Genomic DNA, 14,237 nt, shown 5'->3' on the forward strand with positions numbered 1-14,237 from the left:
TAATGCTAATAAATAAAAGAATAATTGCTAAAGAATTTCTATCAATCGCCCATACAAAATTATTCTGAAAAATATATCAGTCCAGAAAAAACAGCAGGTCTTCCAAAAAGGCCAGGAAGATGTAGAAGCGAGGCCCATTTTCATAAGGCACATAAACTAAATTTAGAACACAGAATGGCAGTCATGTGAAGATGCTTCTAGAGGAGTTTTCTGAAGTTCCAAGGAAGGCCTTGCATCCAAAAGCAAACTCAGTGGAAGTTAGGCATTTAACCTGTTCAGAAGCTGAGCAAATTAATCTGCTCCATGTTCCCTGTTGCAGTTCTGTGCTGGTACCCACTTGGCTCAGTTCTAGATAGCATGAAGTTTACAGTACAAGCATTTCTTAAATAACCCTGAGACTTGGATCCTAGTGCCTCTGTCACTCTTCAAGTGAAGATTTGGTCTCCTAAATCGCTCAGGTGCTTTACAAAGTTTTATCCAAAGTTCTTTGGTTTACAGTGTACTACATCTTTGTCAAGTGGACTGATACACAGTAGGGCAAGCAGAAAAGGGGGAGAAATATATTTTAATGGTCTGTCAAAAACATTACTTGATGTGAACATGTAGTTTCAAGGCAGCTAGGTTTTTCATTGCTACAAGCTTTCTAGGTGTAGCTAAATCCGTATATGCTTTTTTGTTTATACTAAACTGTGAGTGAAAAGAAGAAATCCTTTGGACTACTTATCACTTTTCCTCAGCTTCTCAGTCAAATTCAGTGAAACGTGCCAGGGAATCACCAAACACAGAGCTGTTTTTCCACTGGCTTCTGCTCAGTCCTAGACCTTGGCATGCAGTTAATTCCAAGCCTTACTGCCAGGAGCAGTAGCAACTTTGCTCTTTTTTCTTTCTTTTTCATTTTCAAGGTTACACAAACATGTAATGCCATATCTACTTCATAGATGTGAGGAACTATAGGTCTACCTTAGAGTTAATGTGCATGCAGTAAAAAGAAGGGGAAAAAAACCATCTCAACTCTTTCTATCCAAACTGGACTTCATTAACCTGGAACTAATTTAATCTGCCATATATATCTAACAGGGTGCTTTCCTGACCTTTTCCAGGCCTACAGTTATGGTAGCATTCACACTCAGTGTGGCTTTCAGTTAAGCATTCTGTAATGTGAATCACTACTTCTCCCAGCTGAGAGGGACTGCATGTGAAATCACTGGAAGAACTGAATGAGCCTACATTTCGGCACTGGAGCTGCTGAAGGACGTGAAGTGTTTTGAGCAATAATTTTCAGTAGTGGTCCCAGTCTGTACAATCTTAGGGAAAGGTACTAGAGGACAAAGACACAACAGTTCGCTCTCAAGATCTACAATGTTCAGAAACTGAAAGAAATCTGAAATTGTGGCTAAGCCAGTTTAACTAAAGAAATCTTTTTATGTTCCAAGTTTACGAAACAGCTGCAGTGGCAAGTGCTGAGTAATTCAAAACACCTGATGAATTCATGAGTTAGTCAATGACACAGATGCATACACTGACATGGATATAATAGAGCTAAACATCCGTGCTAGAGACAGAGAAGGGTAGAACAAGCAAGTCCTAGATAACTCAGTAGGAAACGGATGGCAGAAGAGTTGCATAAGCACAAATATGAAAGCAAGTCCATGAAATTCATGCTCTAGCTAAGTCTATTCATGGACATACAGATCCTCGATTATTCCTTAACTTGTATTTATTATCATCCTGTTGACAGGAACATGAAATCCTATAGAAGGCTTAAATAAAATTAAAAAGAAAATCTGGGAATTGTAGAGAACAATACAAATCTTTCAAAGATTAAAAAAATAGATGCTGTATTTTTTAGTGCTAGGCTCTCATAAATACACTCATAGTTTGTGTTAGTCCATCAAACTGAAAGGCATATGCTATCTTTGATCTCTGTGCAGAACCCCCGTTGAGATTAATGTGAGTTCTGTGTGAAGAAAGAGACTAGAATAGGCCCTCAGTTCACAAATAGTAAGCAGGCTGCTTCAGGAAAAAACATGTTTTCTTACAACAGTGTTGAAATTTATTTGGAAGTTTCAAATAGCTTCCCTTCAGATGCAAGTTCGTATCTGTGGTCATGAGCATGTTCACTTGCCAAAAAGACCTGTCAGAGAGAAGGTGCACAAATCTACCTGCTGTGTGAAACGTTTTGCTGTTATGTGTTATGAAACACATAATTCGTCTCTGACAACCTTTTCTCATATGGTAACGACTAATCCTCTGTTTCACCCTCATCTCTGCAAATTAAAGGCTTTGTCCATCAGTGAGGTGATGCTTTTATACAGACTGGCATGAAACTGTGCCCTGTACCCATTTCCAGCTAAAAAAAAAAAATCTACAGGACTTACTGCATCCCGCTTTGTAGCTGAAACCAGGAGGAAGAAGGAATCCTTGCTGTGCAGCTGCTGCTAGGGTTCGTTGGTCTGGAGGAAATACGGGAATCATTAATGGAGGCAGCTGACCCTGGACCTGCTGAACAGGAGAGGGAGAATCAAACACGGAATTTTTCCTGCAGACAATGTCTGCTAACACCCTTTCTTTTACTTCTGCTCTGAGGTCACATTGGCATACGCCTCTCTGTAATGGGGTGTCCCAGTAGCATCCACTATTCAGCTTTATCTTGATCACCAAACACTTCACAGGAGTTACATTTATCAAAAATAAACTAAGATTCCACATATCTATATCATAGCTACATCCATATACCTCCATTTATAGTTCCACATATATGCATACCTATATCTCACTTAATTACTTCCCCCTCCCCGCCCATGATGACTCTTATCTTTAACTGTAGGGTGGTGTTTTCTTCTCTTTTATTGCACTGTGTAACACTATCTCTGTCTCAGACAGTAGCTTTCACCCTGACTGAGCCCAAACACAAAGACATTCCTCTAAGAAGTACAAAACAAGTGCATAAGTAGCAAACAGCACAGTCAGTACTATTTTTCTGCCCATACACACGTACTTATTTGTGCAGGTGTAAGATAAGGTCTCTGAGATGGTAAGAAAAAAGGTTGAGACATTTTATTCAGAAATAAAACACAGCTATGTCTGAAGCATTAGCTGTTCAACTCTGCACAGCAACTGTACACAACCATGCAAGTCAGGAAGTGGAAAATATTATATTAAGTGGATACTGCAGGGGACTTAGGACATGCAGAAATTAGTCATCAAAACTGGAGTTTGGTCATGGCACAACATCTAAAACTATTGATTTTACCCAGTTCTGTCAGAGGTTTTAATTGGTAGAAATGGACATCGTCTTTGTATTTTGCAGAGATGAGAAACAAAAAAGTTTTCTAGATTAAAATGCTAAATGACTAGTTTTAATTAAAAAAACCCACTGTACTGATCAGATCAGTCAATAACGGGAGACTGACTCAAGTTTTAAGAGAGCTTGTCTAGATTTCTGATGGCACTGTAAAGCTAAGGTACCAGAGGCAGATATGTTATCGAAGACAGCAGTTCAGTTTGTGATCCACAGCCTTAAGAAACTAGGAGAATTAGAGTGTTGATAGACAACCTGCTATGAGCAGAGGCATGAGAAGGTGTTACTCCCTTCATTATTGCCTGCATAGCAGAACTGGCAAAAGAGAACCAGCACGAGCTCCTTGGCTGCCACAGTTCAGACCACAGCATCTGCACTTAATTTGATTCTAATTTAATCTCCTGAAAATCCAGGAGATGTCTCAGTTCACCCAATGCTGCTACAAGGCATAAGAATGATACGAAATTTGGGATGATAACCTCTTAATTTATGCCAGGACCTGTCAACACCTCTGTGTGTGCTGACTGTATCTCTATAGTCTGAAATAATTTTCAGGGATGAAGTTCAAGATTGCTGTTGACGGAAATTCTTGCAGTGGGAGATTAAGATTGGGACTGAAGCTGGAGTAGATGTAGCTCCAGTCACTGAAGTAGCTTGATCCATTTTTTGTTACTTCAGTATTTTCCTTTCTATTCTGATCTTGTTAACTGTAAGACATACATACTTTCAGCTGGATTGCTGGAGAAAAAATTACATAAAATGTGATTTGTTCTCTATCCCCACTCAGTCATCCTAGTACAGCCCAATATCTGCCTTTTCTTCATGTGTTTATTTTTTGTTTGTTTTGTTTGGGGTTTTGTGGTTTGCTTTTTTTTTAAAGACAAAGACAAAGTAACTATATTCTTTTAGAACAAAAATGAACAGCCGTGTGGAATTTTTGCATAGTACTCTTCTTCGGCAAAGAGCCACAGAACTTTTTTTTTTTAAATGGTTTCCAAGGATGAAAGTGACTTTGCCAAGCAAAGAAGCTTCAAAACAGGACTCAAAAACACTAATAGAAAGACAGATGGTTCTACTAAGAGCTCTGCTGCCAAAAAAAATGTTAAAAAAAAGTGAAAAAAATGGAGTGATGTTATTGAAGCTGACTGCAAAGTTCTCTGATGACTGCAAATACTCTTGTCCCACTGCAAGTGTTAACTCTGCCTCCAGGGCTAATATAACTAAAGCACCACACACACACAAATTGTCATTGCCAAGCCCACAATGTAGCACAAGTCTGCACTTGATTCCAAGTGACTGCCAAATACACGAGCAAAACACCACACTGAAAAATTCCCATTTAGGAAAACATTTACCAGGAAAATGCCCTTTCTTCTTAACTCTGATTGCTGCATTTCATTTTTTTCAAATCACTGCTCCTCTTTATCTCTCCAAGGGGCCTTATACCCACTAATTTCAAATGACACAACCCCGGCTGCATTAAGGAGGTAAGAACTATAGAGTGATGAAGATGGTTTGCATGGATACAGAAATAACGCAGTCAAAACAATGTGATTTTCATTCCAGGATGGAATGTATGTAGCAGCACTCAAACAGCTACACTTCATTTTCTCCTGAATATAAATAAATGCAAACATTAGTTTATTTTAATCCCATTACCTGACACAATACGATGTAAATTACGGACTCTCTGTTTTTAAGGCTCATTTAACCATTACATCTTAACTTTTGTTATGTTTATTATTATTAACTAGAATTGCTGGGATATAACTGTTTTAAGAGACACCAAATACAGGCCCTCCTGAGTTTTACATGAAGGGCACAAATGGCATTTGCCTCTTTTTTTTTATTTTTAAGCCATTACTATGTCAGTTACTTCTCTCTAATGACTTTTATTATATGGCTTACATACTTTCCAATGTTTTCTGGATGGTAACTTCTCGATACTGCATTTCTAATTTGAACATAATGGACTGCAAATCAGAACTGTTTTCCAGACCCTTCAATTTGTTCTGCTAATGGACACATGTCCATAAAAAGAAATACCTCTTCAACAATCTAAGAATGTACACAACTATCAAGATTCTCCACTTGACAGTCTTTCTACGTTATTACCTTTTCTCAGTTCTAATTTCCTAAAGGTGAAAACCGTATTTTAAATCCTTAGAAAATTCCCAATAGATTTTATGGGCTACAATTTCACCTTGTAACTTCTCGTCTACTTTATGATGTTAGTTTGGATGATACAGATACAATCTTCCAAGGGCCTGTTTTTTCACTACACATACTGTTGCCATGATGTCAACCAATCACATAGTTCCCTGATCTTCCTTTTAATTGAATGACACATTAAACAGAAGTATTCTTGTACTGCATGACAACCTGCAGGTGCATGGTACACACAGAAAAGGCATATAATGCACATAAAATAACAAAGAAACAAACCGAATGTCGTGAGACCAAAATATTCTATACAGTTGATTCACTAGTCAAGGAATTCATACTTTCATATCTCTGACAAGTGATTTGGAACAAAAGGGAAGCCCATGTTACAATGAAAGACACACCACTTGACATTGAGTTTGTGAGAAATAACATCCCTTAAGTAAGCTGATGCACAAGAGTTCAAACAGTCCAAGAAAGTGAAGGTTCTCTAATTCATAACACATCTTCCATAATGGCAATGTATTTTAGGAGCATGAGAAACTCCAACCAATTTTAACCTAGAGCCAAACCAGGGAACCTTCACACTTGGCACTGAAAATCCAAAACCAAGACCATCCCTAAAGAACTTATCAATGCAAAAACCAGTATGAGAATATCACAAGAAACTAATAGTGTATCTACTGTCCAAATGGAAAACTGAGGCACCCACAGCTGCCTGTAGAGACTTTTCATTCTGAAAAGTGCCTCACTGTATCTTTATTTGTTTCAGGGCCCTTGAAAAACCTGGCCCTAAATGACTTACGATATCAAAAGAAATTTGTTAGTAAACTTGGAACCAACTCAGGCTGTTGAAGCCTGGGCCAGCATCTTCAAAAATCTGTGCATGCATGTCCTTTATGACTTGACCATAACAAACCCAACCACACAAAGTCGTGCATTCAGTGTAGCCAGATTAGATTCCCAACATTCCCAGCTTCATTATAATTGTAGTATTTTTGCCTAAATTCTGGTCTCCTACCTACTTTTAGGAACATACTATGGTTACCACAGCTACCTAAGCACTAAGCAGTATGTTTTTAACAGTTACCCCTACTGTTTGTTACTAGCTCCTGCTGTGACTTAAATAAATTTAGATTGCAAACACTTGACAACTACAGTTCTACTCTATTTTCTGTAAAGTATCACGTGTGCTTTGGGTCACTATGTAAATAGCTACACAGACAAAACAGTTTAAAGAAACATTAAGATTGCAAATTCAGACATTCAAATCTTAGGAAATGCCAGAATCAGGGTAGCATGCACGACCTTATGTCCTTTATGCCCATGAATCCTGACAAAATCCTTAACTGAAAGTTCACAGTTTCCCCTCCCTCACATGACTTTTGCTTAATCTAGAAGGCTTATAATATTTCTCAAATAACATAAACCCATACTTTCAACAGACCTAAGCCCCTAACACAGCAGCTGCTATTAGTTTTATTTATTTTCTCTTCATACCCTTTCACCAATTTCATTTCCGCAGTTGCTCATTACATGTTTATTAGGATCAGCTTTTATATAAGTTTTCCTCTCTCCAAGGTAAATATCTCGACGCATTTCTCGGCATCCACACAGAACACTTTCCACTGAGGGGCGGATACTGCTCGTCCACCCACCTCTAGTTCTTCAGAAGCAATTCTATCCATGTTGGTGAGACTGGTGACGGAGTAACGAATTACTCAGTGTGAATAAGAATGGCTGCTAAAAAGCAACGCTCTCTTCTCTACAAACTGACAACACTCTGAGCAGTACTTTACTCTTGAGCTGTTCAGAAGATGTGCCCTTCAGGAGCCGTATGAGCATCTTTGCTGAAATAGAGTCTTACGTGGCTCCTTCACGTAGAAGCGTGGCTAATTTTTATTTTCATTTGAGTTATTCTCAGCTGCCTCAAATAAGTTCAGATTTTACATTCCTAGAACAGTGGATGCACATGAATTATTCCATTAACTTCAAACCGTTGTATGAATATCTTCTTGCCTGCGACGTGTTTGTAAGTTAAACATCTCTTCTACTGTATATGAAAGAATGTAATGCACATTTAACATGCAGTAACATAAATCTGTCCTTCAAAAATGACATGTTTAATTGCATTGGTCTTCCTTCCTCCAGAAACACTTGGCTCATGGTGGTGCACACTATGCTGAAGGACTGGATTCTTTAATTAGCACATGTGTTGGCCATCTCTTTCTCTCTCCCTCACCCACCCCCCCAATGTCTATCTTAAGGGAAATAAAAATATATGTCCTCATATAACTACAATCTGCTATTTTCCCTTACAGTGACGTTTAAAATAAGAAAAGAAAATGTTTTTCTCTTCACTATATCACTTCCCTAAATTGACATACGTATGTCCTAAATCTTTACAGCAGGGAGCCCTGCCTATCCAGGTTATGCAGTGATAAGTCTCCTACTGAGTTTGAGGTGGCTTTTTATGGGATGCTTAGTGAATGCTTAGGATGCAAACCAGAAGGTGGATGGCAAGAAGCAGAGATGCAGAGAGGAAGACGCTGATGGGACAGAGAGCACATCCATTCCACCCCATACTCTGTAGTTTTTACCACTGCAGAGCAGCTCGCTCCTCTACCAGACTGGTAGAGGGTATCCTCACAAAGGATTTTGTGAAAGTTTTTTCTTCCTAATCACTACTTGTAAATTCTTCTGCAGTGGATGACTTGGGTCCTAAATATTATTTTCCCCTTTGATGCGTAAGAGGCTTACACAATTCATACCGGTACTTATCAAAATCCACCCTGTCCAAACACCTCAGTTCACTCAATAGCTCTCACTGTTCTCACAATTGTTTGCAAGCAGTGATACTGATGGTAGAAAACACACTCTCCTAGTGGCAATTGTTTAAGGAGCATAAGGAAGGGTATTTAGGCAGACACCTCCATCACTCACCATACACACACAACAACTCCAATAGCACAGGAGAGCTCTATCTGGAGAGTGGTGTGGAAAAAAAAAAAGATTAGTTTGATGGAATATGGAGACAATCCTTACCAAGCAACGGTATATACACAACCTGGCTCATGGAAAATACAAGGAACAAACTTTCAGGAAAAGTGAAACGCGTCTCAGGAATTACATAAACTCTTTTCATTTTAAAAAACCAAGGCTTTTAAGGCTGGAAACTTTCTGTCTCTGCTCAGTCCTTCAAGAGAATGCAGGTGTCACAACCAGCATCCATCTCAAATTCATCTCCTCAAAAAGTCCGTAAATGAACACACACTCAAGCCTTTTTAACTAAAGTGCAGAGAAGTGCATTAAACTGCCAAATAATACAGACAGTAGCTGTTTCCATGTCAATAACTTGCTTCCAAAGGCTTCCATCCTTCATACTACAGAACAAAATGCACTGGTGAGAGACAAACACCTCCAGCAGCACTTTGAAGGACCAAAGCCAAAAGGACTTTTTGCATTAAGGAACATCTCTTGGATATCTCCAAAGGAAAAAGCAGTATTACTTATTCATTTCTGTAACTAAAATAAAGAACTTCAGAACCCTTTTTCTTTATATTTGATTTGGTACAGAAAAATACGCAGAGAGGAGGGAAAAGCAGTAAGATGATGTTTTTGCATCTGGGATGACGTGTAACAAGAAGTATTCATTCTTGCGCCACTTAGCACGTAAGTAACCTACAGGGCAATTCTGCCACAAAGGCATTGGAACAAATAGCCTAACTGAAAAGGAAGAGACTACCTGCAATAAAAAGAACATACACAGAAATTCATTCCAATATGTAGCTGTTTTAAGACAAAAGCCTAAGAGTTCACACAGGAATGGCTGCTCCAGACTATACAACAGTGTGTGGGGTTCTCTGGCAAAATCAGGACCTTCAGAGCAAGCTGCTGTGATTCAGGTAACAGCTACACTGGAAGACTGAAGTGCACTTTCAAAAGGACCCTTTTTAATCCCAGCTCAACTGCAACACAAAATAATTCACTCTGTCATTTTTACAGAAGATGATCCATTGTTTGGCTGACTGAGCCACTTGTTTCGTGAAGAGGTTAAAGTTAGCAGAGGACACAAAATTGGTTTTTGGGGTATGATGACCAATGACTCAGCCAAACTGACTTTTTCCACCTTACTTAACATTCACACAAATACTATGTTTCTCATGGCATAGCTTCCAAGCACATGGGCACCTTGTTTAAATGTTAGTACCCTTCCTAGACGAATAAGCCAGGACTATAATGGAAACCTGCCACAATCTTGTGGCTGTCAAAACTGCTGATTTACATGCTATATTGTCCTCCATTTGTGCTTTTGTTGGCTACAAGCAACTTGCTCCTAAAATGCAACTGTCACGTAGCAAGAGTTAATCTGCAAAGTCACTTCCTTCAAACTGGAAAATCTATGAGCTTACATTAATGACTGATGGTACCTCGCAGAGTATGATGGAGCACAGAGTTTCCAGATGCTTGGTTAATGCTTTTCCCAATGAGGTCTGGACCAGTGCTGATTGCTCTAGCAGTAAGCTATTCAGCGAAACATTTGTCAGTGAAAAGAAAACAGGTGTGAGATTTCCTGATGTGATTTAAAAGACAGCATGCAGGATAATTTCTCGAGCAGCGCATGTGTACGGTTTTCTACAGCTGATCTATTATATATTGGTTCAGTTATTCAAATTATAATGAACTGTGGGTTGATTTTTACATAAAGAATCATAGATAAAAAGCAGTATACTTCCCTTGTCATTGTTCATAGCAGCCTTCCAGAAGTGACCTGTACACTTTTTCTTCCGATTTTCTGTTTAAAAGGAATGAAGTGGCCAAGTTCTGAGTCTTGTGTGCTAACCCAGCCCTCTTTCTTTTCGAAGTCGCTTTTTTGGTATACCCAGTGCTCACATTTTACTAGATAAAAAGTCTTTGTCCAGCAGTACCATGGACTGCTGTCAAAAGAGCTCTGGAAAGAAGGTCTGGTACGAAGCGCTGCTGCAGAGGATGCAGGGAAGAGCAAACAGGGCAGTTAAAGGGGGATGTTTCTATTTGAGGATGTCAGATTGACAGGTATCAAGATAGGTGTGTAGAATCTAGAGGACTTTTCCTGTAAGAGCACAGGGCTTTTTCAAGGTTGACTCAGCAAATCTCAAAATCATTAATCAATGGGTAGGCTGTAAGAACAACAGGAATGGGTAGGAAGGCTCAGAACTAGCACAGCACTTAGAGAGGAGGGAGAAGCGGAAGAGGAAATTTTAGTGTTACACACCATCACAGGCAGAAAGCCTGGCTCCTTTTTGACAGAAAAATTCTGTGACCTAGGAGAAATGCCCCACCTTGCTATCTCTTCAGCGCTTTTGAGGTGCCTTTGGGCTCATCTGAAGTATTGCTGCGTAAACCAGACCATAAAATGGTTGACTATAAACCTGCCCAAGATGGGTTTCAGGTTGAGAATGCATCTTAGGTAACTTATTCTAAATAATTTTCTAAAATAACTTCTAACTTATTTCTAAATAATTTCTAAACTTATCCTAACCATGGTTCTTACTCCTGTGTAGAGTGAAGCAATGCAGCTTTTGGGGTGTGAACCTACTAACCAAAGACTTCTTTAGTGCATTCTCCCCAAAAGATCAAGAAATGGGTGGCAAGACCAAGGCTGATGTCATTATTCCTAAGCAAGTGGTATTTTTGTCATATAAAGTTATTCAGAGGCATCTGTGTTAAGACTAGCTGCTACACCTCCCCCATTACTGCTCGTTGATTTTTCCACAACATATTCAACTAATCATTTTGATGTACAAATTGCAGCAATATTTTTCCTGTCTACTGTTCCAAACCCCCAAATTCTTACACTGAAACTGGGAGAACAGTTCAAATTAGGAAACCACTGTATTTGAGATGGTGTATAGATGATGGCCGGTTCCATGACCTCATTTTTGACACAATGGTAAGGTCCAAATTTACGAACAGATCAATGTCTAAACCACTACTAGTGGACTGCCTTCTTCAGAGACTGGGTATTTTACTGATGGCACAGAGGCACTCGTGGAGAACAGCTGTGAATCAAGAGTAGCACTCAGCCCATTGTTCATACACTCATGAGTCACCTATGACACGCTGCTTGCAATGATTGCCTAAATACTTACAACAAAATATATAAGTCTTACCAACTATTATGAAACAATTCTACTTTTATAACCCCTAACGCAGAAATCTTGCCTACTTATCTTAGTGGACACAGAAGACAAGGAGATCATTAGAATTATGCCTTATAATAACTACTTCTTGTTTTGGTTTCTTTTGTGCCAATTTCCTTAATATGATTAAGTGTAATATTACCATACAGAGAGGAAAGGGTATTCTTTCAAGCAAAACCCTAAGGTTCCAAGATGTGTTTTTCACTCAGCATCTCTTTGACAAGCGGAGTATCATTAATTAAAACAAACACAACAATTTTAGTGTGTAGGCGGTGGGCAAGAAGCAGGGGTTATTTAATATCACGTAGTGGGCAGAAATTCAAAACCCATTCAGCTGCTGAACAGTGCAATGGTATAAACAAACATGAAAGTCTTATCAAAGTCATCCACTTAAAATCATACTATCCAGAAAAAGAGAGAAAAAACAGACTTAAAGGACTAAAAAGAAAATTTCAGCACTAAAAGTCAATACCTCCTCCTGCTTTCTTTAAATGGAAAGGTCGAGGGACACAGTTAATAAAACTGCATGCCATCTAATGCAGTACAGGGAAAGATACACTCTTCATGGCGTAGACTCTTGAAGAACTGGGTCTGCTCACAAAATCTTAGACTAAGATCCACTGACTAAACCCTTTGAATGCACTTTCTTTTTCCCAATTTTACTATTATTAAATCAGATACATGTTTCAGTCTTAGTTTGGTCTCCAGTGAGATCAGTTTCAGAGCACAAGCTGCTACAACAACTCAGCATAATTCTTTCCTGAAAACAAAAATATTATTATTATTACTACTACTACTATTGCTATTATCATTACTGCTGTTATTCTTGCTATTATTTCTATTGTATATTGAGTTTTATTGCTTTCTACAAGATCTTAAACCCCCCCTGCACTTAAATGTTGGACAAATGGCCAGGAAAACTCAGACCAAATGTTAGTAGAAACCTCTGTGGAAAACACATTTCTAGTATGGATAGCCTCTAATTACTGCCCAGGGAAAAGCACAATAAAGACCTCTTTTCAGTCTTTCAGCTGTTCAGACTTGTTTCTGCCTATATCTTCTGCCAGTGTAAGTGTTCCTCAGTAGAGTTCAGTTTTACCATCAAAAGTTTGATTTTAAAAGCAAAATGGATTCAGGTTGAAGAAGAAATACTATTTAAATAGATACCTCACCACTCTTCCATTCATGCCCTAATGCTTTTTTTCCCCTTGTTACCAAAATCTTCATACAAAAAATGTTTTTCACAAGTTTTGTTTGGGAACATTTTTTGAATAGGCCTGAAGACAGTCTCTCATTTTGTGCCTACAATTTAGTGACAGCAACGTAGTTAAAGCACAATTAACTGTAGATAGACTGATAAAGTTTAGACATCTCATCATCTGATTTCTGTGTACAGCCAGGTAACCAGCTATCCAAATTCTGCAGCTTTTTACTGCATTGAATTGCAGGCGCAAATATTTTGATTGCCCAAAACATTTAGCTTTTTTCCCTCTGCTGTCTCTTTCTGTTCTTCCTTGTCTTCCTTCTCCTCCTTTATTATTAGAAATATGAGGAAAACAACAAAGGGAGGGGGGGAGAAAAAGAGAAAGGAGGGGGAGAAAAAGAGAAAGGAAAGACTATATGCAATTGTTTTTTTGGCACTTGTAGATATGGGCCATGCAATGGAGAAGAAAATTGTCTACCTCACAGGAGCACCTCTCATCATTAATCAGTTTTTAATTTTACTGGTGGATTACAGCAACCAGACAAACATTTGCTGCCTTGCCTCCCCTAGATATTGCTCTTTGAATTGGCTTGGCTATTCAAGGTGTAGTTTAGGTGTGGAAGCCCCACCTGCCTTACAGCTCCCAAGACAACACCTGACTGGGGTGCAGTTGGGGAAAACAGAACCACATTCCCAAAGCAGAACACACACACACAAAATAGAGAAGTGCAGGATCCCACAAGAGGGGGAAAAGTACAACGTAATGAAAATGAATAATCTTTGGGTATTTTCTTCCTAGTCTGAAGTAGTTCTTGAATGTGCAATCATTTTTTTCTGGCCTGACTGCCTTTAAATACACACATACCATACTCCTAGTTCAATTTTTAAGCCACTATAGGTATTAGAGGACAATTTACATGTGATTTGCATTTTTTTCCCTGTGCCTGTGGTTTTGGTAAGTCTTCCAAACCTAATGACTGTTCTTTTGGCCAGCAACATAAATGCTGTAATCACACAATTATTGTGCTGGGAACAGTTTAATTCAGCATTTTGTTCTCAACCACAGAACAATTACTCAACAATTTTGGTTAACCATACTAGCTCACTGCCTGGAGAGGAAGCAGAATATTCACAAAATCTATTGTTTTACATAAAGGCAGTCAGTAGATTCTTATCCATTATAACTTTCCAGCATCTCTTTGCTCTTTGAGGTACTTCCACATACTCCCAGTTAATGAAAATAAATTACTAGCAGCATGCTGTATTAGCTTATTCATCTCTATCTGTTGAATGCTTTTAATTGTGCATTTGCATATTAAAGAGAAAGGTAGATGTAACAGAGCACTGTAAAAACCTCTGAAAACTCTTATAGTGATGTTATCCATCT

The 14,237-nt window shown here is 38.7% G+C and overlaps 1 protein-coding gene across 15 annotated transcripts in view; it reads right to left on the reverse strand.

Moving 5' to 3' along the window:
- Window positions 1-14,237, reverse strand: part of SOX5 (SRY-box 5) — a 641,654-nt gene that overhangs the window by 101,609 nt on the left and 525,808 nt on the right. For 12 of the 15 annotated variants that reach the window (XM_017804823.1, XM_017804827.1, XM_017804821.1 and 9 more), the window contains one exon: window positions 2,379-2,502. In XM_017804823.1, the coding sequence (XP_017660312.1) occupies window positions 2,379-2,502 (124 nt within the window). The remainder of the gene's footprint in view (window positions 1-2,378; window positions 2,503-14,237) is intronic. The other 3 variants (XM_017804831.1, XM_017804820.1, XM_017804818.1) reach the window with 1 other exon arrangement.

This window comes from Lepidothrix coronata, unplaced genomic scaffold (assembly GCF_001604755.1).
Source record: "Lepidothrix coronata isolate B3197 unplaced genomic scaffold, Lepidothrix_coronata-1.0 Scaffold10, whole genome shotgun sequence".
In the NCBI taxonomy this organism is placed as follows: domain Eukaryota; kingdom Metazoa; phylum Chordata; class Aves; order Passeriformes; family Pipridae; genus Lepidothrix; species Lepidothrix coronata.